This window comes from Callithrix jacchus, chromosome 2, assembly GCF_049354715.1.
Source record: "Callithrix jacchus isolate 240 chromosome 2, calJac240_pri, whole genome shotgun sequence".
Taxonomy (NCBI): Eukaryota; Metazoa; Chordata; class Mammalia; order Primates; family Cebidae; genus Callithrix; species Callithrix jacchus.
In genome coordinates, this window is record NC_133503.1 from 162,569,350 (window position 1) to 162,592,728 (window position 23,379).

The 23,379-nt window shown below is 42.9% G+C and overlaps 1 protein-coding gene, 2 long non-coding RNA genes and 1 other non-coding gene across 4 annotated transcripts in view; 2 read left to right on the forward strand and 2 right to left on the reverse strand.

Annotated features, from left to right (window-relative positions):
- LOC144581464 (uncharacterized) overlaps positions 1-12,818 on the reverse strand; it is a 29,201-nt gene extending 16,383 nt beyond the window's left edge. The window contains exon 1 of the long non-coding RNA XR_013532325.1: positions 11,670-12,818. This is a non-coding gene — a long non-coding RNA (uncharacterized LOC144581464). The remainder of the gene's footprint in view (positions 1-11,669) is intronic.
- Positions 1-22,551, forward strand: part of LOC144581463 (uncharacterized) — a 49,251-nt gene extending 26,700 nt beyond the window's left edge. Inside the window, exon 2 of the long non-coding RNA XR_013532324.1 lies at positions 17,593-22,551. This is a non-coding gene — a long non-coding RNA (uncharacterized LOC144581463). The remainder of the gene's footprint in view (positions 1-17,592) is intronic.
- Positions 1,846-12,818, reverse strand: LOC128931384 (tRNA (guanine(37)-N(1))-methyltransferase). Its single transcript, XM_054252269.2, has one exon. The coding sequence runs from the start codon at positions 4,860-4,862 to the stop codon at positions 3,138-3,140; it is 1,725 nt and encodes a 574-aa protein (XP_054108244.2). The 5' UTR covers positions 4,863-12,818; the 3' UTR covers positions 1,846-3,137.
- Positions 22,552-22,982: 431 nt separating the features above from the next.
- Positions 22,983-23,089, forward strand: LOC118151782 (U6 spliceosomal RNA). Its single transcript, XR_004740192.1, has one exon. It is a non-coding gene; the product is annotated as a U6 spliceosomal RNA (small nuclear RNA).
- Positions 23,090-23,379: the final 290 nt, after the last annotated feature.

Consider the following 23,379-nt stretch of genomic DNA (forward strand, 5'->3'; position numbering starts at 1 on the left):
TAGCTGTTTTTCCCTGAAATCATGCTCTGCACTGTGTTTGCTCCAGACATTCCTCTGATTATAAGCTGCTTATTCCTTAATTCATGCTCTGTACCATGTCTATTCCTCCGATTATGAACTAAGATATATATATATATATATATATGGAAATAACTGAGTGGTAAGATATTCTTTAGGTACTCATTCTATGAACTAATATATGATTGTATATAGAGAAGATTATATAAAGGGAAATAACTGAGTGGTAACACTATAAACTGAGATATTCTTCAAGCCCTAATTCTATAAACTAATATATGATTATATAAAGGATTATATAAAAGGAAATAACTGAGTAGTAACACTATAAATGGAGATATTCTTCAGGCCCTAATTCTATAAACTAATATATGATTATGTATGAAGGATTATATAAAAGGAAGTAATTGAGTAGTAACACTATAAACTGAGATATTCTTCAGGCGCTAATTGTGCCAGGATTCTGCTTAGCTCTCCTTCCTCGGTACCTATATGGGGGGTTACCCACAACATAAGAATTATTTTGATAAAATGTAATGTTTTTCTCAGGCCAGTTACCAAAAGACAACAAAGCTTGTGTGACTGCATTTCCTTAAGGGGGGGTCCATTTAGATAACCTGCAAGTGAAAACTAATAAAAGGGTACTTGAATTAATAAGACATAGGAAGAGTGTGTTCTGGTTCATAAGTTAAGTTTTTTTGTTTCATAGAACAATTTGGACATATTTTAAAAAGTCAAGAGCACAGTGTGTTATATTGGAAGAACACATTTCCTTTAGATCCTAAAGGTAAAATAATTTTAGCATCAGACTAGAAACAGCAGTTAGTACCTAAGAAAAAAAAGAAACAGGAGCTGACACAAAAGTTGAAGCAGAGAATTATTATCTCAGGTCTTAAAAGGGTGAGAAAGCTGAAAACAATAAGATGCACTAAATGTTCAATGTTCAGGTTCAAAATTAAAATGTCTTATAATTTATTAAGTGTAAATCAATACTTTGCAAAAATGTTGTTGTTCTATTTTTGTGTATTAGTGTATTTTTAATATCAAAGCCCAATCTCTACAAACACTATTATAATTTCCTTTTATTTATAGCCAACTTAATTACATAGTTTTAAAAAATAACTTCTCTTTATGAACTTCATTACAACTTAAAACATTTATGATATGCTGGCACTTTCTGTTTTATCCTAAACATCCCTTTTTCTTAAATAATCAGTCATTTTAGTTTATGACAAAAATTTACCATACAGAATTCTTTCCCATATAATATTATTTTGCTTTCAGTTTTTCTTACCAAAAATATCTTTTTAGATTTTTAACTTATTTTTACATCTCTCTCTCTCTCTCTCTTTTTTTCCCTGGTTTGTTTTACCTTGTTTCATAAGTAACGTTTGAATTAGATGAAAAATGTTTTCCTACAATATTTTTTAAATGAATAACTTTTTAATAAAACTACCTCTATGCCAGGCACTGTTCTAAGTGCTATTTACGATTACTTATTTAATCTTCATAATCACCCTATGAGATGATTATGTTACTCTTTTTAATCCACATGTCTTAGGTTGTTCAGGTTGCTGTAACAAAATAACAGACTAATTCATAAACAACAGAAGTCTATTGCTCATTGTTCTGGAGGCTGGGAAGTCCAAGATCAATGCACCAGCAGATTCAGTGTCTAATGAGGGCTCACTGCCTCACCATTGGCACCTTCTTTCTGCGTCCTCACATGGTGGGAAAGAAACACAATCTCCTTCAGGCCTATTTTATATGGTCACTAATCCCATTTGGGAGGACAGAAACCTCGTGACTTCATCAATTCCTGAAGTACCCACCTTTTTTTTATTTTTAATTGTACTTTAGGTTCTGGGGTACATGTGCAGATCATGCAGGGTTGTTGCATAGGTGCGTACATAACCAGGTGGTTTGCTGTCTCCATTCCCCCTTTATCTATATCTGGCATTTCTCCCCAGGTTATCCCTCCCCACCCTGCTCAGCCTCCCCACTCCCTGCTGTCCCTCCCCTCGACCCCCCAACAACTGACTCCAGTGTGTGATGCTCCTCTCCCTGAGTCCACGTCTTCTCATTGTTCAACACCTGCCTGTGAGTGAGAATATGTGGTATTTGGTTTTATGTTATTGTGTCAGTTTGCTGAGAATGATGGTTTCCAGATTCATCCAAGTCTCTGCAAAGGACACAGACATATCGTTTTATATGGCTGCATAGTATTACATGGTGTATATATGCCACATTGCCTTTGTCGTCTATCATTGATGGGCATTTGCATTGATTCCAGGTCTTTGCTATTGTACACAGTGCCTCAATGAACATACGTGTTTTTATAGTAGAATAATTTATAGTCCTTTGGATATATACCCAGCAATGGGATTGCTGAGTCAAATAGAATTTCTATTTCTAGATCCTTGAGGAATTGCCACACTGTCTTCCACAATGGTTGAACTAATTTACACTCCCACAACAGTGTAAGAGTGTTCCTATTTCTCCACATAGTTTCCAGCATCAGTTGTCTCCACATTTTAAAATTATTGCCATTCTAACTGGGGTGAGATGATACCTCAATGTGGTTTTGATTTGCATTTCTCTAATGACCAGTAATGATGAACATTTTTTCATATGTTTGTTGGCCTCATATATGTCTTCTTCTTTTGAGAAGAATCTGTTCATATCCTTTGCCCACTTTTCAATGGGTTTGTTTGTTGTTTTTTTCTTGTACATCTGTTTTAGTTCTTTGTAGATTCTGGATATTAGCCTTTTGTTAGATGGGTAGATTGCAAAAATTTTTTCTGATTCTGTTGATTGCTGGTTCACTCTAATGATTGTTTCGTTTGCTGTACAGAAGCTCTGAAGATTAATTAGATCCCATTTGTCTATCTTGGCTTTTGTTGCCATTGCTTTTGGTGTTTTAGTCATGATGTCCTTGCCTATTCCTATGTCCTGGATGGTTTTGCCTAGATTGTCTTCTAGAGTTTTTATGGTGTTGAGTTTTAAGTTTAAATCTTTTTTTTTTAATAGTAAAAACTGAACACTAAAATTTTATTTAATAATACAAATTATATTTTGCTACACTAAGTCTAGCAGGGAGATAGAGAAAACATTTCCAATTAAGTGTTTGAAGCAATTTGTGTTTTTTCATCTGAAAAGGCTTCAGCTGTCCTCTGCCTTTTAAGAGGCGGATCTTCGCAATTCTCTGGATTTCTGGTCTGGTTCTTGTAGAGTACAGCAGCAGGAATCTGAAAGGTGATGCACAGCATTTCCTTGTTTGGGGCCACATTTCTTACCAGGTGAACTGAACTGCATGCCTCCAGTGAAATGCCTAACACAGCTCCAGCTCTTTGACGAACGTCTTCAGTAGGGTTAGCATCTTTGGAAAAGCTGTAACAGTGCACTATGGGAAGTAGTTCACTGCTGCATGGCTGCTCATCTAAAAGTGTTTTGAAAGCACTAAGAAACTCTATAGCTTTTGCTGGCAAATTCATGACAATGTGCACAGAGGGTTTTCTTTCTTTTGACAGACTCAGCAGCTGCATTAACTCTTCTTTGATGGGTCCTTGGAGGAAGTCCTTCCCATCCAAGTTGAAGATTTTCACATTTTGGTCCACTTTATTTAATTTACAATTGTGCAATAGCCACTTATGGGATTCAGGATTGAGATCATTGGCAAATACAGTGCAGTTTTTCTTTGCTACTGGAATGGCAAAGGGCCCAACCCCAGCAAAAACATCAAATAGGACATCCCCAGGCTTGAGAAGTTCTGTGATACGGCTGTGTTCTGTAGAGAGACGAGGATTCCAATAGACTTTTGAAAAATCAAACTCATAGGTGTAGTTGTTTTCTCGAACCTTTGTCATCATGTTCTGTTCTCCAGATAGCACTTCCATTTGGAAATTTCGGTACATATTGTCAATATTATTTATTTTATTTACTGCTGAGGTGATTCCTGGATTTTTGTCAATCATAACCTGGCCAATTAAATGTTTGAAAGGTAGCTGATGATCTCGAAGGTTCAGGTGTGCAATATGTCCAACTCTGCTAAACCCTGAAGTTACATCTTGACCTTCAGGAAGCACAGCTCTCAAGATCTCTTCTGACTTAAAGTTTTCGTATGTTAGTTCCAAATTATATTCAGAGATCTGTGGACTGACATTTAACTGCTCTAAAACACTGAGTTCTGCTTCCTCAAAGGAATCATGAGTAAACATTTTATAGGGATCCAACATGATTAGTCTACTTTCTTTATCTTCTGGATCTTCAATTACACGTTTTACACCTGGGCGCTGCAATGCTGCCCTTTTAAGGGATCGCATCAATTTACTGACTACTTCTTTCCTCACTTTAAGCACTGGAATGCTGACTGTCTTTTTAAAAGCTGTTCTATCAAGTTTTGTCATGCCTCGGACATCAGAGGGTGGTGAAAACAATTCAGAGTCTCTCTCATGTGTTTCTATTTCTGGCATGGTTGAGAATATTTTTCTTTGACCCAATAAGAGAATACCAGGTGCTTCTGAAAGCGTCTGTGTCAGGGATGTCCAAGCTAGTGGAATTAATGATTTTGATTCAGTTATGCTATGGCTTCCCGGTTTCAGAAGTCTTCTTGAGAATCCAAATGGCCTCCATAAGATCCAAAGCACCATTCCAATTCCCCGCGTGGCTCTACAGCTGGATCCGCGAGCCGACCCCTCACTTCCCCCTCCGGTACCGCTCGGAGGAGGGTCGTGGCTGGACTGGCGGGCCTTCGATGACATCATCACTGTTGGCCGCAGAGAGGGCGAGCGTCCTTTCCTCCCCGGACCTGGTGGGGTACGGAAAGCCGGAAGGGCCGGGCTCATAGCTCCGCCTCTGGCGCGACTGACGGCAGGAGAGCAGAGCTGGGGTAGAGGCTCCCAGATGGACCTGGTAGTGAGCTGGAGAGTAGCATGGAGGCGTCCTGGGAGAGCTTCAACGCTGAGCAGGGCTGGTATGTCTCTGCCCAGCAGCCTGAAGAAGCGGAGGCCGAAGAGTTGAGTCCGTTGCTAAGCAACGTAAGTGGGCTGTGTTCGCTTCCCGCTACTGGCGCCTTCCTGCTTCCCTTAAGTGCCTGCCAGATAAGACCCGGAAAAGAAGTAGGACCGTAGCGGGACAGGGGAGATGCTGGAGCCTAAACCCTGGGGAATGGGGCCTGAAGGCAGCCGCCGAGATGCAGATGAAATTGGCGCAGTTATGAATGTGATAGCAGCCTAGCATACCTTCAAGAAAAGATGAAAAGCCTCAGGCGGAAGAGATGCAGCGTTGAGTGGAAACTGCAAACATGATGGGATGAACGTCCCTAGGATTATGTACTCACTGCTGTTATATCTTTGTCACCTTCTTTACTCCACCGGTCTCATGAGATCTTTGCAGGAGTCCCAGGATTTTCCTTTTCCGACTTAGTCATGGAGGAAGGGAGAGTAATAAACATTTTAATACAGAAATTCTTAGCCTAGAGTGGAAGTGGCTTGGTAATAAGTCCATAGCACGTTACTGACTTAAGTTTAAATCTTTAATCCATCTGGAGTTAATTTTAGTGTAAGGTGTCAGGAAGGGGTCCAGTTTCTGCTTTCTGCACATGGCTAGCCAGTTTTCCCAACACCATTTATTGAACATGGAGTCCTTTCCCCATTGCTTGTTTTTGTCAGGTTTGTCAAAGATTAGATGGTTGTAGAAGTGTGGTGATGCTTCCAAAACCTCTATTCTGTTCCATTGGTCTATGTCTCTGTTTTGGTACCAGTACCATGATGTTTTGATTACTGTAGCCTTGTGGCATAGTTTGAAGTCTGGCAGCATGATGCCTCTGGCTTTGTTCTTTTTGCTTAGGATTGTCTTGGCTATGCTGGCTCTCTTGTGATTCTATATGAAATTTAAGTGTTTTTTTTTCTTAGTTCTGTGAAGAAGGTAATTGGCAGCTTGATGGGTATATGGTTGAATCTATAAATTACTTTGGGCAGTATGGGCATTTTCACAATATTGATTCTTCCTAACCATGAACATGGAATGTTTTTCCACCTGTTTGTGTCCTCTCTTATTTCCTTGAGCAGTGGTTTGTATTTCTCCTTGAAGAGGTCCTTCACATCCTTTGTTAGTTGTATTCCTAGTATTTTATTCTCCTTGTAGCAAGTGTGAATGGGAGTTTGCTCTTGATTTGGTCTCTGTTAGTCTGTTATTGGTGTATAGGAATGCTTGTGAATTCTGCACATTGATTTTGTATCCTGAGACTTTGCTGAAGTTGCTTATCAGTTTCAGGAGATTTTGGGCTGAGATGATGGGGTCTTCTAAATATACAGTCATGTCATCTGCAAATAGAGACAATTTGACTTCCCCCTTTCCTATTTGAATATCTTTCTTTTTCTTGCCTGATTGCTTTGGCTAGAACTTCCAGTACTATATTGTATAGGAGTGGTGAGAGAGGGCATCCTTGTCTAGTGCCTGATTTCAAAGGTAATGCTTCCAGCTTTTGCCCATTCAGTATGATATTGGCTGAGGGTTTGTCATAAATAGCTTTTATTATTTTATGATACATTCCATTGAACATATCATAAAATAATATACAGCCCTTCATACTAAGAACTCTCAATAAACTAGGTTTATTGTTAAAGTCTCCCAGTATTATTGTGTGGGAGTCTAAATTTCCTTTTAGGATGTTAAGAACTTGCTTTATGTATCTGAGTGCTCCTGTGTCGGGTGCGTATATGTTCAGGATAGTTAGGTCTTCTTGTTGGATTGATCATTTTACCATTATGTAAAACCCTTCTTTGTCTCTTTTGATCTTTGTTGGTTTAAAGTCCGTTTTATCAGAGACTAGAATTGCAACCCCTGCTTTTTTTTGTTCTCTATTTGCTTGGTAAATCTTCCTCCATCCCTTTATTTTAAGTCTATGTGTGTCTTTGCACATGAGATGTGTTTCCTGAATACAGCACACTGATGGGTTTTGACTTTTTATCCAGTTTGCCTGTCTATGTCTTTTGATCTGGGTGTTTAGGCCATTTACATTCAATGTTACTATTGTTATGTGTGAATCTGATCCTGCCATTTTGTTACTGGCTGGTTTTCTTGCCCATTAGTTGACTTAGTTTCTTCATTGTGTTATTGGTCTTTGCCATTTGGTATGCTTTTGTAGTGGCTGGTACTTGTTCCTTTCCATGTTTAGTGTTTCTTACAGGAGCTCTTGTAAGGCAGGTCTCGTGGTGAAGAAATCTCTCAATAATTGCTTGTCTGTAAATGATTTTATTTCTCCTTCACTTATGAAGCTTAATTTGGCTGGATATGAGATTCTGGGTTGAAAGTTTGTTTCTTTATGGATGTTGAATATTGGCCCCCACTCTCTTCTGGCTTAGAGGGTTTCTGCAGAGAGATCCACTGTGAGTCTGATTGGCTTCCCTTTGTGGGTAACCCGTCCTTTCTCTCTGGCTGCCCTTAGCGTTTTTTCCTTCATTTCAACCCTGGTGAATCTGACAATTATGTGCCTTGGGGTTGCTCTTCTTGAGGAATATCTTTGTGGAGTTCTCTGTATTTCTTGGATTTGAATGTTGGACTCCCTTGCTAGGCTGGGGAAGTTCTCCTGGATATCCTGGAGAGTGTTTTCCAGCTTGGATTCATTCTTCTCATCATATTCAGGTACATTGATCAAGCATAGATTAGGTCTTTTCATGTAATCCCATATTTCTTGGAGGATTTGTTCATTTCTTTTCACTTTTTTCTCTTGTCTTACCTTCTCTGTTTAGTTCATTGAGTTGGTCTTCAATCTCTGATATCCTTTCTTCTGCTTGATTGATTTGGCTATTAAAACTTGTGTTTGCTTTGCATAGTTTTTGTGCTGTGTTTTTCAGCTCCATCAAGTTGTTTATGTTCTTCACTAAGCTGGTTATTCTAGTTAGCATTTTGTCTAACCTTTTTTTCAAGATTTTTAGTTTCTTTGCATTGGGTTAGAACGTGTTCCTTTAGCTCAGAAAGTTTATTATTACCCACCTTCTGAAGCCTGTTTCTGTCAATTCGTCTAACTCTTTCTCAGTTGTGTTGTGTTCCTGTGTTGTTGAGGAGTTGTGATCCCTTAAGGACAAGAGGAGTTCTGGTCTTTGATTGTTTCATCTTTTTTGCACTGTTTTTTTCCCCCCATCTTCATGGATTTATCTAGCTCAAAGATCTCAGGGAGCTGCTTGATGAGGTCACTTGTCTGCCTGTCAAAGCCTACCGGGTTTCCAGGGACTCCTTCAGGTACTAGGTAGGCTTCCTGTGTCTTTTTTGTTTACACTGGGAGGTTAGGCCCACCTCTTTAACGGTCGGCACCCCTCCTTCCGCTGACCTTGAGGCGCTGCTGGGTTGTCAAGGACACCATCCTGTTGCTATGGAGGCTTCTAGTGTTTTTTGTTAAAACATTAAGCCTAGTCCTGCCTCTTTAATGGCGGGTTGCTGCTTTCCTCCACGAAACTGGATCATTCAGGGTTCAGCTCAGACTGAGTTACTGGCTGTGGAACCCATTAGAGTTAGTGCTTCAGCCTGTTGGGATTTATGGGGGAGGGGAGGGACCCAGGGACCCACCCAACCACACCGGGTGTCTTCCCGCTTTCAGCTTCCTCTCTCTCCAGGTAGGGGGAGGGGGTGATAGCTCAGTCTGAAGGCTCACCAGCAGGCTTACAGGCTTATACGTTTGCTTAGGTCTGTGCGACAATCGGGGCACTGTCATAGATTGTTTTTCAACTCTGTACTTGTAATTCCCGGTGTTTGACTGGCAAAGATCCCTTATTCTGTGGATTGCTGAGGCTTTGGGGGAAGCCCCGTATCTGGACCAGGGTGAGGGAGGCGAGCACTTTCTGGATGAAGTAGCACCGCTTCCCACCTCGGTCTGCCTTGCCTAGGCTTTGCTCACTGGCCGATCAGACCAGTTGAAATGAACCTGCTGCCTTGGTTGGAGCTAGGAGATCTTTTGATTTCTGTGTCTCTCTTGCTGGGTTTTGTGCACTGGAGTTGTCTCTATTTGGCCATCTGCTGAAGTACCCCTCCTACAATATTTTTTTTTTAATTGAAAATGATCCAGACATTTAATAACTATCCATTGTTTAATTTAAATTACCTTTACGATTTTTTTTTTTGGAGACAGTCTTTGTCTGTCACCCAGGCTGAAGGACAGTGGCACTTCCTAGGCTCACTGCAACACCTGCATTCTGAGTTCAAGCTATTCTCTTGCCTTAGGCTCCTGAGTAGCTAGGATTGCAGGCACACACAACCCTGCAAAAAGTAGCTCAGCTACTTTTTGCATTTTTAGTAGAGATGGCATTTCGTCTTGTTGGCCAGGCTGGTCTCCAAATCCTGACCTCAAATGATCCACCCACTTTGGCCTTCCAAAGTGTTGAGATTACAGGCCTGAGCCACCGTGCCCAGCCCTAATTTGAAGATTTGAAGTAATATAAGTTTACTTATCAGCATTTATTTCATTATTTACCTAATTAATTTAATTTTAAAAATAGTTTACCTAGATTACTTATGAAAACTGTGATACTAGAAAAACCTAGCCATCATTTAAAGCCATGAAACCACCTTTCTAAAATTATAACAGTGAGAAAATTATGACAGTGAATGAGATCTCACCTAACGAATTCCATCTTACCTTTAACCTCCAAACTGCCCTTGATCACTTCTGAGCATAGGCCAACCTAACTCTGGGAGAAATTTAGTTTAACTTTATATGATAATATCCCTTCCCCAAACCAAACCATCCTTATAAAACTATTGAAAGCGCACCAGGTTAGGAGGATGAGATAGACCTGAATTCTGGTAAGATGTAGGCATAGTTAAATGATTACCAGCCATTATTCCAGAGGTCACAAGATTTGCAAGTTCCGTAATTACTGGAACCTAAATTTGGCTTTTCAAGATGACTTTTCAGACCTTTGCATTTCTGATGATCAGGTGTCCCGAATGGCATCAGCCACTCCTATGTGGCCCCCACTCAAGAAATGAACTGAGTGCTGGAGGACTGTTTTCCACACCCATGACTGCCCACTAACAAAGAAGCAGCACCCATTTTCTAGCCCCCTTCTGCCAAACTATCCTTGAAAATCCCTAGCCTCTGAATTTCCTGGGAAGCTGATTTGAGTAATAATAAAATTCAGGTCTTCAATTTAGGTGACTCTACATGTATTAAACTCTTTATTACAACTCCCCTGTCTAGATAAATCAGCTCTATCTGGGCAGTAGGCAAAACGAACACCTGGGCCAGTTACAGTTATGTCCCTGTGAACCATTATGATAGCCTGTGAATATCAGGTGTTTACCTAAGTAAGAACCTTAAGGTTAAATAAATGGGTTTTTCTTTTCTGCCAGTAACCCAGGATTTAGCTGTTTTCATTAAACCAATGCTATTAAATGCCTTATTTACCAAAATTACACACACAAAGATAATTTTGTTTTGGGCTGCATTTATAGCTTAATAACCTTCATGCAAAATTTTCATGCTTTATATTATCTAGCAGAAATAAATTTAAAACTATGGACCAACAAGTCTAAACAATAATGTATGTTGACAATTCTGAAGCCATTTCTAATTTTATTTTACCAATAATTTTAAAGTCAGCTTACTTGTTAAAGATTGACTTAAATCTTGTCATCTTGGGAAAGTATTTTGGCCTAAAGTTTCAATTTTTCTGATAAAGTATTGAATTGAAGCCACCCACAAGGGAAGGAAAGCAGTTCCAAATAACACCTGTCGTCCAATGAGTACTCTCCTAGTACTGGATATAAAGGGTGAGGCCCACAATCCTCTGGGACTCTGGCGCCACCTCTTCGCATCCCAAGCCTGCTTCACAGGACCAAGAAAATGTTACTCCGTCACTTAAGCCTCAGGCTAGAAGGACACAAGTGTTTGCGCTTCAGCACTACCCTCAGCCTGAGTATTTATGCTCTCCGGAGCTCTTGGGAAGCAAGCCACTTATTATGAAACTCACTAGTAACAACGGCATGAAAATTAGACAAACGAAAAATGATTACTTTTTTAGAGAGTACATAGAACCAAAACAAACCGTAATTCGGGCAAAAAAACATAGCGAGAAAATAACTCGAAATGAAACGAACACTAAGCTAACCTTGCAGAGAACTAGCGCTACAGACCGCAAGGGTTAAAGAGCGCTTCAGGTGCCAAGAACCATCTGTTTCCAGGAAATGAGCATTGCTGCCATCGGAAAACCCTTCGCTAGGGCTGTGTCGACTAACGACCTTGCTAAACACTGGCTCTTGGAACTTAGCAAACGCTGGCACCTAGTGGATAGCCGGGGTATTGCCAAACAAATATTCGTTCAGGCGCCTTTAACCGTGTTGTTGGAGAGAAACAGCGTGCTCTTAGAAAGGAGTGGAGCTTCCACGCCTAAACGTCCTGTTTGGCGGAATGAACCGAGTCTGTTTAAATGTGTTGTGACATTTTAATGTGTTTTGATCTGTTTAATCCGTTTAATGTGTTTTAACCTGTTTGAATGTGTGGTGACTGAAAAGCGCCGGCTAACGGTATTACGGAAGTACTAGGGCATATGGCAGCTGGGTACAGTCACCGTTCTGCACCATAAAACCTGTTTCAGGAAGTTCCTACGAGATTTAGCGGTACTAGGACCGAGAAAGTGACAGCACAGATAACTTACAGGCCACAGGAACGAGAATCTTTACGTTGGGCGCTAAGAACGGTGCAGCAACTGAGAAAACGCCAAGTGGGCGCTGGCGGCAAAAGCTGTAGAAATCTGGGTACCAGCGAAAGCAGGGCTTACTGGTAGCAAACCGGAACTTGGCCGGGACGAAGAAACTTGAGGCAGGGCTAACCCCAGGTTTGTTACAATGAGAAACTGAGGCTACGGGAAACCTGGAGTTGCTGAAAAATGAGCCACAGGCTAACTCTGCCTTTCTGTGTTGAAACAGCTAGAAATCGCAGCCAGGGCTAGACCGGTGTTTGCCTTAAGTTGGGAGTTGCTGGGGCTGAGAAATCACATTATGGTTATTTCCCGACTTCAACAGCGGGTAGAAATCCCAGTCACCGCGAAATCGAAACTTGCTAGGACCAAGAAGCCAACGATGCCCGAAACTGCGGAGTCTTGCCACAGGGACGCCAGCGGCGCCGCCAAAGGACTGGGATCCGGAGGCCGAGCTGGGGCCCTTGCGGCTGCGCTGGAAAGAGATGGCGCTTGGGCAGCTCCCCTGTCACCCGCTCCGAGGAGAGGCGGGCTCCCCCAGCCCAGGGCCGCCGCCGCTGGGGAACGCCAAGCTCGACGCAACTGGGGAAGCTGCGACCCCGAATCCCTCACATCGGCGACCTGAGCGCTGCGGCCACGCAGGAAATGCAGATGCCGAGCAACGAGCTGTGCCGCGACCAAGAGACCGCGGTTCGGCGAAATGGCGGTGCTGGGAGCCTGCGAGTGACACTAGGGGTGGGGTTGTCAAGGAGAGCATTCGTTATGGTTGAACCAAGGGCGCTGTCACCAAGAAACCGCTGAGTCTGAGAAAAAAGGAGACGTTCGGCCACCGAGAAACTCCGTGCGACGAGTTGTGACAGAAAAACCGCCGACTCCGCGCTGTTGGCGAAACGGAAGCCGGGTGCTGCGACCATGACACCCGGACTAGAGGCCCTTGGATGGAGAATGTGACTCACAGAGCGAGCAGGAAAACATTCTGTTCCGCTCAACTAGCGCCGCCGCAACCGGAAAACTATCGGACCAGTGCTGCCAATGAAGTGCGTGAGGGAAACCGGTGGTCAGTTGAGGAGCTGCGTGGGGCGCTGGGTCGTGCGCGTGCGTGAATCTGGCGGCGCTAGGACCCTGCAAGTGTGGGCTCGAGGCGAACGCCAGCATCTTGGCCTAAGACAAAAGCGCGTTCTTTTGGGCGCCAGCAACCTTGCTGCCGGCGATCACTCCCAGGCCCTGAGAAACAAGCCACAAACCCTCGGTTCAGGGAAAGGAACGGGGCTGCGACGCATCGATTGGTCGCTGGGTGCAACTTTCTCTGGCGGCCTAGTGACTAGAAAATAAAAACAAAAACGAAATCAAAAACTGCTACTGGCATTACTCCCACTCTCCCTCCTCAAGTTAGTGCCTTCAGGTTTAAGAAAATCTGTATTTTTCTTGATTGAACCTTGATTCTTAATTATCGAGGGCCCCAGCGACTGACCCAGCAGGATTCTCAGAGGGAAAGGAGCTGGAGTAAGGACCCGGAATGGGGCGGATGTGGCTCCTCCGGGAAGAATGTAAAAGCCCTGCGGGTCGCGTACAGCTCTACACTGCAGGAAGCTGCTCTTCCAAAGGCTGTGGCTGGTTCTTCCGCACCACACTCCTGTCCCAGGCTTTTGTCCGCGTTCAGAGCCCTCAAGGGATCTTAGGGAGCGGTCGACAAGTACATCTCTTCCGAGCTTGGAAGCTCTAGGTCCGAGATCTCCAGGAAGAGTGAAAGGCACAGTGCCACTCGACCCTGGCCTCAGGCCTGCTCCGCCGGTCTAGTCCCTTCCCTGCGGGATGGAACTCAGTGGGAATCGCAGCTTATTCTGATGATTCACTCTGTCAAATACCCTTGGTATTTGGGGATAGTAGTTCAAAAACAGCGGGGGAGAAAAACGGGTTGCAAGACTCCGCTTTGGACGAGGAACTGACAGGATACATCCACCTCCTCTCTAAGCCCAGGAAAAAGCTCAAGTTGTAGTTCTCTGTCTCTAACATCATGATTTTTGAAATGCATCACTGATTTATTTTCTTTCTTCTCGGAAATGCAATGCAGGTGAATTGTAAGTGCTTGAGTAGCCTCCCTCTCCTCACTTTTCAACCAGACTAAGACCTACATCCTTTCTGATAAGAAATATGGTACTGCCCCTGTCCAATAAGAAAATGTCCTTTCCCGCAAGCATTTATATTAAAAAAAAAAAAAATCTGCACTATGTGAGTTGAGCCCCCTCAAAGAGACCTACAGACCCTACTGTTATATCGAACTGAGCACAGAAAGTCAACTCCAGAACAAAAGTATGCCAAATTGCAGGGTTTATTGCCGGCGACCACGGAGGACTCACGTCTCTCCAACCCGTGGCAGAGAAAGAAGGGTGACAAGACCTTTTTATACCCATAAAATCACCTTGGGGGTGAGGGGAGAGGATGGGGTGAGGGGGCTTCAGACATTCCGAGGGCCAGTGGATTCAAATCACCTTCTGGGTGGAGAGGAGGGTGAGGGGGTTCCAGACATTTTGAGGGCCAGGGGACTATTCTGATTGTCATTTAAGGAGTTCACAGATGCTAAGATTAGCATTCGTTTACACATCGTCTGGGTAGGGGTGGGATCCATAGATTTTCAGTTGCTTGGCACCAGGATGGAATTATCTGGGGGTGCTTACTCTGGTAAACAAAGGCCAGCAATTCTGGCATTTACAGATAAGAGGAGGTATGCAGCTTTACCTCAATTTGCATCCTGCAAATGATCTAGCAATTTACAAAAGCCAAGGTTAGCAGTCATTGTGAGGAGAATGGAAATAGTTTTGTTCTTTATAAAAATGGCATTGTACAGGTTCTAACTCTAGGCCAGCTATATCACACTGCCACGAGCATCTCTGTTCACACTCATCGTTTCCCATTTTCACCACTGCTGTTCCTATGCAAACCAGTACTATCCTTTTCCAGGGGAATTTAGGCAAAGGCCATGCCAGAACAAAGGCAGAGAATGCCCTGCCAGGTAAGGAAATCCATTTTGGCCTTGTAATCCTCACCCTTTCTCAAGGCATTTACCTCAGTTTCTCCATCCCATCATACCTCTTCAGCTAGCCAAAACCTTCCCTGCTGTTTGAGGCCCATCCTATTGCCTCCTGGTCCTGTGGGTGGGAGAATAAAGGAAAAGTGCATTGCTCCCACCCAAAAAGTTACAGCCACTTTACCAAATGGAAGAGCAGTCTGGAGCCGTTGCAAAGCAAAACAACTGCCACCACTATTCTCTTCCCATTTCTACCCCAGCTTCCCATCTCAGCAAAAAAGTTGGGATTAGCAACCCCTAGACAGAAGGGGTAATCTGTTTTGATGGGAGTCCAGAGTAGGCTGCAGGCTGCTCCCCTACAGAGACTGACATCAAGATAGTTCCAGAATTCAGATTCTAATTTCAGTGTGGTTGAAGGTGGGGCGGATTCCTGGGAGGTCAGAAAGAGGTAAAGTATATGATTGTGTTCCTTGGGAGAAGGTCATAGGAACTTTGCAGTATGACAATGGCTAGAGATTGGGTAGACTTGGAGCAGGCTGGCAATGGCAGTTTTGTGTGGGTGGGAGGTCCTCGGATTCAAACTTGCGGGCAAATTGTGGAGCCCATACAACATATGATGTAGAGCCTTTCCTATTTCCCTTCCCGGTGTGTCATCCAAAACAAATACACAATAAAGAATTAAGAAAGACTGATATTTGTGTTGTATTTCATTAAGAAAAATCTAATCAAATCAAGATAACTATAATGATAAATCTTGTTAGAAAGTTGTTAAAGAAATGCAAGTGACACAAAATAGAAAAAACGGGGGGGGGGGGTAGGTGATGGGAGGGACCAAAGAAGGGAAAAGTCTCCAACAGTCAGGCAGTGTGCACAGGTGAATCTTCTGGCCAGTTCCTATGTTGGAGGAAGCTATGCAACTAATGAATGAGGAGGCAGGAATCCACATTAATGCTTTCCAGATACAGAGAAACTCTTGGTCTTAACAATCTGCTTCTTTGTCAGGTATTGACTCTTGATTTTGGGCTCAGAAAAAAATTTAGCACTTATAACCAGTAAGTCTAGTAGAGTAGGTAAAAGCAAAGACCATGGAGGAGGCTAGACAGAAAGTAAAAGGCAAAAATGCCCCAGGGAAAGTCACCTGGAATTAGAAAGTGAAGAATTTTGCTTGGTGGCAAAGCAGAACTCTACTAGGTCACTAGGTTCACCGATAAGGTCACTAGGTTCACCTTAAATCTAGGGAACACCAGGTGGATCTTTCTGGATGGACTTCCCTGGAAACAGTTGAGGAAAGAAAGGGAAGATGCCATTTCTCCTGGGAAGGGGCAATGCTGATGTAGAGGATGACAAGTAATATGCCATGAAGTATTCAGTCACTTGGATAGATTTAGGGTTAGTATAGTTAAGGAGGAAAGGTGGAAAAAGAAAGAAGATGAAGAAAGGAAGCCAGAAAAGATAAAATTTATTCTAAGATAAAATTTCTGCATCGTATAAACTAATTATTTTTCTGGCTGTCTTTAGCCAAGATGAGGAATCCTCAAGTTGCATAAGACTGGATTTAGAATTGTCTGGGGGCTTCCAAAAAAGGTGTTCAGTAAATAAGAAGGAATATAGGCCTATAGCATTAGAGTCTGAGCTGGAGGTATAGATTTGTGTGAATTTTGATGGGCATGGTGGCCTGGCCTATAATCCCAGGACTTTGTGAGGCCGAGGTGCAGAATTGCTTGAGCTCAGGTGTTTGAGACCAGCTGGGGACCATGAGGAGACTCCGCCTCTACAAAACATAAAAAAATATTAACCCAAGGTGGTGGCATGCCCCTTGGTGCCAGCTACTGGGGAGGCTGAGGTGACAGGATGGTTGAAGTCCAGGAGGTCGAGACTGCAGTGAGCCTTGTTTGTGGCACTGCACTCAGGCCTGGGCCACAGAGTGAGACTCTGTTTCAAGTAGGAGAAAGAAAAGATTTATGTGAATTTGGTGCGCCTTTGTATTTCAAAATAGAGAAGTAAATATGTGAATGTATGGAATAAAAGGTTGAGATGCTGGACCCCAGTGAACTCAACTGATTCGAAGGTCGGTCTGACTTTAACCTTTTTAGGCTGGACAATCTGGAATGACTCAAATGTTTCTAGTGCAGCTAAAACTTTGCCTTGGTTAGAGTGAGCCTATAGAGGACTTGAATGTACTCAGAGTGGATCTGAGAGGTATCTGCTTCCAGAATAAATTAGAATACTTGGATTTGAGCCATAATCAGACGGCTGTTAAGGGGTTACTTGAAGAGATATGATTCTTAAGTTTGCTGTATTGAATTCCGCTGAATATTATAAATATTTGTAAATTGGATTATATTATGGAAGTACTTGGCAAAAATAGCCATGCAGAGAAATATGTAGATATGGAACTTCAGAGTCTGATTATTAAAAAATAAGTGGAGCAGCATTGGGGAACCACTCTCATTAGAGTGTAACTGCTATCCTCTGAACCTTATTTTTGAAAAAATGTATTTAAAAATCTGAAAAACATTGATGAATATATCCCAAAAACCATGCTCCTGGTTCCAAGACCCCATTCAGAGGACTAAGCTTCAGTCTAATAAGATGTGTAGGATGTCTCCCCATTGGAGACAATGGGGTCCAATAGGAGGCCAATCGACCAAGTCTTCAGACTCATGAAAAACCTCAAATTTAGATGTTAGATTTTTCTTCCAAATGAGATTGTAACCTACAGCCACAGAGCTTCATGGATGGGAATGAAAACGGTCATGTCTCAATTTTTAAACTGTGCTCAATTAGAGGATCTCATTGCCTATGGTATAGTGTAAGCTAATAATTTTTTTTTTTTTGTTTCCCTCTGTCACCCAGGCTGGAGTGCAATGGCATGATCTCAACTCACTACAACATCCTCCTCCCGGGTTCAAGCAATTCTCCTGCCTCAGGCTCCCAAGTAGCTGGGACTACAGATGTTCGCCACAACGCCCAGCTAATTTTTGTATTTTTAGTAGAGATCGGGTTTCACCATATTGGCTAGGGTGGTCTCAAACTCCTGACATCAGGTGAACTTCCCGCATCAACCTCCCAAAGTGTTGAGATTACAGGCGTGAGGCACTGCGCCGGACCTCCACTTACTGTAAACTGATTTGTACCGCCCAGGAAGCCAGAAGAGTATAGAACACAAACGATGGTGGCTTCTAAATCCCAGATATTCCGTGTCACCTCGCGTGAGATATTCCATCAAGTTGGAGTTGCTGTCTCCCAGCGGCGTTTGGCAGCTTCCGACTTTTGGAGAGGAAAGGGTAGGGGTGTGAGGGTGGGGGAGGTGTCCAAGATGCTTTCAGCCCTGAGCTCAGTAGACTGGCTGTGTTGGATGCTCGCTTTCTGTCCTTACCATTTCCAGTTCCCCAGGATGGCCAAGAACATTAACTGCGACCTGCTTTCCACTCCTTGCGTGCTTCTTCGCTAGGACGACTCGAAAAACGATTACTTTCCCAGAGCACAGGACACCTGGAGGGAGGACCCAGAGTCACCTACTCTGAATCCGGCTTCTGGAAGGAGCCACAGTGCCCCTAGGGGAGGCCAACGCTGCAGAGGAGCCCGGGGAATGCGCCAACCCCCGCAACTTTCCTCCATCCGGGCTCCCTGCTTCTGGGACCCACCACTGAAGTGGGAGACGTATATGGGAGGAGACTTTCCAAGAGCGTCAGTCTACGACTGTTCCGGGGCCACTGTCCAAAGTTCCAGGGCTTTTCTGCAGCGGTTTCCAAGTGCTTGGGACCGCATGCCCTAAGGCTGTCTCTGCTGCCTGCCGTTTTATTATAGCACTGAGTTCTGAGGTTTCCTGAGACCCTCCACTGGCTAATTTTCTGAGAACACATGATATTACAGTAACACTGTCAGAAACATCTAAAACAGAGCGACTCCATGTTGAATAGGGGCCGGTAAAATAAGTGTGAGACCGCTAGGCACGACGGCTCAACGCCTGTAATACCAGCACTTTGGGAGGTTGAGACTGGCGGATCACCTGAGGTCGGGAGTTCCAGATTAGCCTGACCAACATAGTAAAACCCCGTCTCTACTAAAAATGCAAAATTAGCCAGGGCGTGGTGGCGCATGCCTATAATCCCAGCTACTCGGGAGGCTGAAGCAGGAAAATCGCTTGAAACGGGGAAGCAGAGGTTGTGGTGAGCTGAGATTGTGCTATTGCACTCTAACCTCGGCAACAAAGAGCGAGACTGTCTTACAATAAATAAATAAAATAAAATAAAAATAAGGCTGAGACCTACTGGGCTGCAATTACAGGAGGTTAGGCATTCTTTGTCCTATGATGAGATTGGAGGTCAGCGCAAAATACAGATCACAAAAACCTTGCTGAGAAATTAGGTTGAGGTAAAGAAGCCAGGCCAACAGCCACCAAAGCAAGATGGTGACAAAAGTGACCCCTGGTCCTCCTCACTGCTTACTCCCCATGACAATTTGCAAATGCCACGGTGACATCAGAAAGTTACCCCGTGTGGTCTAAAAAGGGCAGAAAGGATCAGTTCAGGGACTTTCTCACCCCTTTCCCTTAAAATTCATGAGTAATCCACACTTTGTTTAGCACATAATTAAGAAGTAATCTTAAGTGTAAGGAGCTGAGCAGCCTATGCCATTGCTCTGCCTATGGAGTAGCCATTCTTTATTTCCTCACTTTCTTAATAAACTTGCTTTCACTTTATGGATTCACCTCAAATTCTTTCTTGCACAAGATCCGAGAACCCTCTCTTGGGTTCTAGATAGGGACCCTTTTCCAGTAACACTTCTGCGTTTGCTTTCAGATTGCTTTGTGCATTTTTTTTTTTTTTTGGTGGCACAATACATTTGTCTACAAATGTGAAGTACTTTGTCATCTTTGTTATGGCTTTGTTGTTGGGTAAGGAGGAGACTCTGGGGCGGGGTGGGGTGGGTGGTGGTTACTGGTGCCTGGACTGGTGCAGGACCCTCGGTGGCCAGTTTTGCTGGTCTCAGGGATGTGATGGTGCCTCCTGTGATGATATGTTAAAGGTGGGAGGGGAAAGGCAGCCAAAGGGTTGTACATGCTGGGATGCTCCCGCTTGGACCACCAAGACAGTGAATAGGAAGCAGCCCAGAGAACTTAGTCCAGGAAATTCTCCTGTTAGGTCTTCCTGGCACTTTTCCCTCTGAGTCTATCCAAGAGCCCAAACCCTCTTGTCAACTTCAGGTTGCTCTAATGCATGCCCACATCTTTCCTTCTCAAATACATCCATGCAATTTGGCTTCTGAGGACATGAATTCTCTGTCTTTCTCAGATGTGGAGAAAATCCCAGGAAGTGTCCCTTCTATTTAAGACTGCAGGTCCTGCATTTCCAGGGAGCATGGCTGGGAAAAGTGGGTGGAGGGAATTATGACCTCCTGTCAGTAAAAGTAGCCACCCAGCATTGAAAATGTAGCCTTTCTGGACTTGGATTTCAGAGTGAGCTTGCTTGCTTGCAATTTCTACTTTAGCTTAATGGTTTTCTAAGATCCTTAATAGAAAAATAAACAGAATGATTGTTTCCACCATATCCTGGGGTTCAGAAATAGCAGTGATATAAGACTAATGCTCAGTAATTTGTGAAAGATCAGAACATTTTAAGTGTGAAGCAGGTTAACTGTGCACTGCTTACCAACTTGTCTAAGACAACTGAGACATAAGATATTCATACGTAAGTTACATGAAGCAAATTTATACTTACAGACAGGAAGCAAGGGACAGCAAGCCTCGGGTACATTGTGTTTTGGTCACTTGTAACTCAGAAAGCTACTTAGGGTAGATGGAGTCTTTTTTTCTTTTTTCTTTTTTTTTTGAGACAGAGTCTTGCTCTGTCGCCAGGCTGGAGTGCAGTGGCGTGATCCTGGCTCACTGCAACTTCCGTTTTCCAGTTTCAAGCAATTCTCCTGCCTTACCCTCCAGAGCAGCTGGGACAGCAGGCATGCACCACCACGCCCAGCTAATTTTTTGTGCTTTTAGTAGAGATGGGGTTTCACCATGTTGGCCAGGATGGTCTCGATCTCTTGTCCTCGTGATCCACCTACCTCGGCCTCCCAAAGTGCTGGGATTACAGGCATGAGCCACCGCGCCCGGCCTAGATGGAGTCTTAACTGCACATGCTCTTCTTGCACCACAGCTGAGGGATGCCAGTAAGCAGCCCGCCTTGGGTTTTCTATGCCAGGTTCACTTGACACACTAGGCTAAAGGATTGAAGGACATCTTGTGGCAGGTGGAGACAGGAAAAGAGCCCAGGCTATTCCAGCAAGTTCCCCCTTATTTTAGGATGTTGCACCCCCAGCACATTCTACAGTTATTCTTGAGGACTACAAGCAAGAAAGTGGGAGAACTGGGTTGGTCCAAAGCTACCCAATGAACTTTTCTGCAATCAGTTCAGTTATTATATTGAAAAGATATTTCTTAAAGAAGACTTACAGATAGCCAACAGATATATAAAAAATGCTCTCCATCACTAATAATCAGAGAAATGGAAATTTAAACCTCAATGAGAACCTCTGGATCCTCCCTCCCCACCAGGTTTTTGTTACTGTTAACAGCACAGATACCAACATTCTTTTACTTATTTCCTAGTATATATTTATGTGCAGGTAGTATATTTCCTAGTTTATATGATGCCAAAGTCATTCTTTGAATGACTTTTTTGATAAACAAGACTAATTTAACATTGTTGGTTCTATAAAAATAACTAATTTTTCTTGGGCGTGTACTCCGAAATTGAGTTGACAGGTTTTGAGATATGTGACTTGAAGCTTCATAAGACAACAACAGATTGTTTCTCAAAGTGATAGTACCAATACATGCTACCACTTACAATATGTAAGATACTCTAAAGTTTCATATACTCTCTAACACTTGGTATTGTCAGGTATTTTAACATTTAATCATTGAAAGGGTGAAAATAGCAGTGGCCCAAAATTGTGCAGTCAGACAGTTTAACCCCATATGGATGTTGTTGATTGCCGCAGGACACTCACTACAGATGCTCCTTCCTGATTCATCATTTTGGTCTCTCAGATTCTGTTCTTGATTACCACGGTTATGAGATAATCCTGGCACTATAAAATCCTCCCAAACTGAGAAGGAGCTAAGGCCCATTTTGTGTATGCACCACTTATGATACCGCAAATTGAAGGCTCTTGGAAAGTTTGCTTTTTGTATGCAGTTCAGCCAGTTCTAGCTAAGATGTAAATATTGGAAGCTCATTTGAAACTGAAGGAAAAAAATGGTTAAAAACAAGTTTTAGATATAAAACTGAGGGATTCGTGGGGATCGCTCCCGTGTGAGGTCCCTAGGAAATGGGCCTCGCCATATGGTGAGCTTGAGCCCGGACACAGATCCCCGGTTGGGGAAGTCAAGCTGAGGGAAAGCAGGAACCGAGAGAGGAAGTATGCTATTCAAAATAATTAACAGACATTACTTTATGGATATGAGGACTTGGGAAGCATTGTGTCCACTTTCAGCTCCTTATGGTTTATTGTTTCATTGTGTTCATTTTGGACCCTTGTTACATTTGTTGTAAAATATTAACAAGTATATACTGGGCGTAACTTACTGGGTGTAACTTACTTACCTTGACTTATTGGGCGTAACCTACTTACTGGGCGTAACTTACTTACTGGGTGTAACTTACTTACTGGGCGTAACTTAGTGGGCTTAACTTGCTTTGTGACGACTTAAGTATTTTGATCTGATATAAACAACATTAAGCAGAAAACTATATAATGGAACCTATTGCAAAAATAAAATTGCTGCATGGGCATAGCACATGTGGCCCTCCAGACCTCGCTCTTTTCTTTCTCTTTTTTTTCCGGTGCACGCTCTCTTCCAGGTTTGGGACCGTCTCGCTGGACAAGATTCCGGACTCGCGTTCAATTCACAACATAAAACTACTATGGAAACTGCTTTAGCCAAAGGTTTGGTCCACGGCATTAATTGGATTACCTATCAAGGCAGATAAAGTTTAGCCATGTGGACAGATCCCAATTTTGTCCCATCCTGAAATAATTTGGATTCAGCTGTCTTTTGTAAAATAATGGATTTATGATGCCATGTCATGGCTAGAGTTTCATGGTGACATCTATTTGATCTTTGTGTGTATGGATATGTGTTTCTCTGTATGTTAACTGTATTAGGTTATATGTTATGTCTACAATGGCACCATATTGACTTATAAGTAAATGAGTGCTCATAAATTTAGTAAGAAAGTCCAGCGCTCGCTTCAGCAGCACATATACTGAAATTGGAACGATACAGAGAAGATTAGCATGGCCCCTGCACAAGGATGACACACAAATTCTTGAAGCGTTCCATATTTTTTATTATATTTTAAACAAAAAAAGTCCAAAAGCTTCTCAAATTTGTGTGAACTTAGTAATCTTTTAAAATAAGCTTTAAAATTATTGACGAAACAAAAATAGAAATGTCTGGAATTGTCAGCATACATTTTTGCCTGGGTTTACTAATTAAATTAGTTTTACGTTTGCCTTTGCTAAATATTTTAACGTGCTAAGATTTTACATGCAGTTTATGAGAGCCATAAACTCAACGAAAAACAGAATAATCTTTCTTTGAGTGAATTTTTTGATAAATAAGACTAACAACATTGT

Excerpts from the sequence above, each read along its gene's own strand:
- LOC128931384 (XM_054252269.2), bottom strand. The coding sequence starts at position 4,862 with ATGAGCCCGGCCCTTCCGGCTTTCCGTACCCCACCAGGTCCGGGGAGG.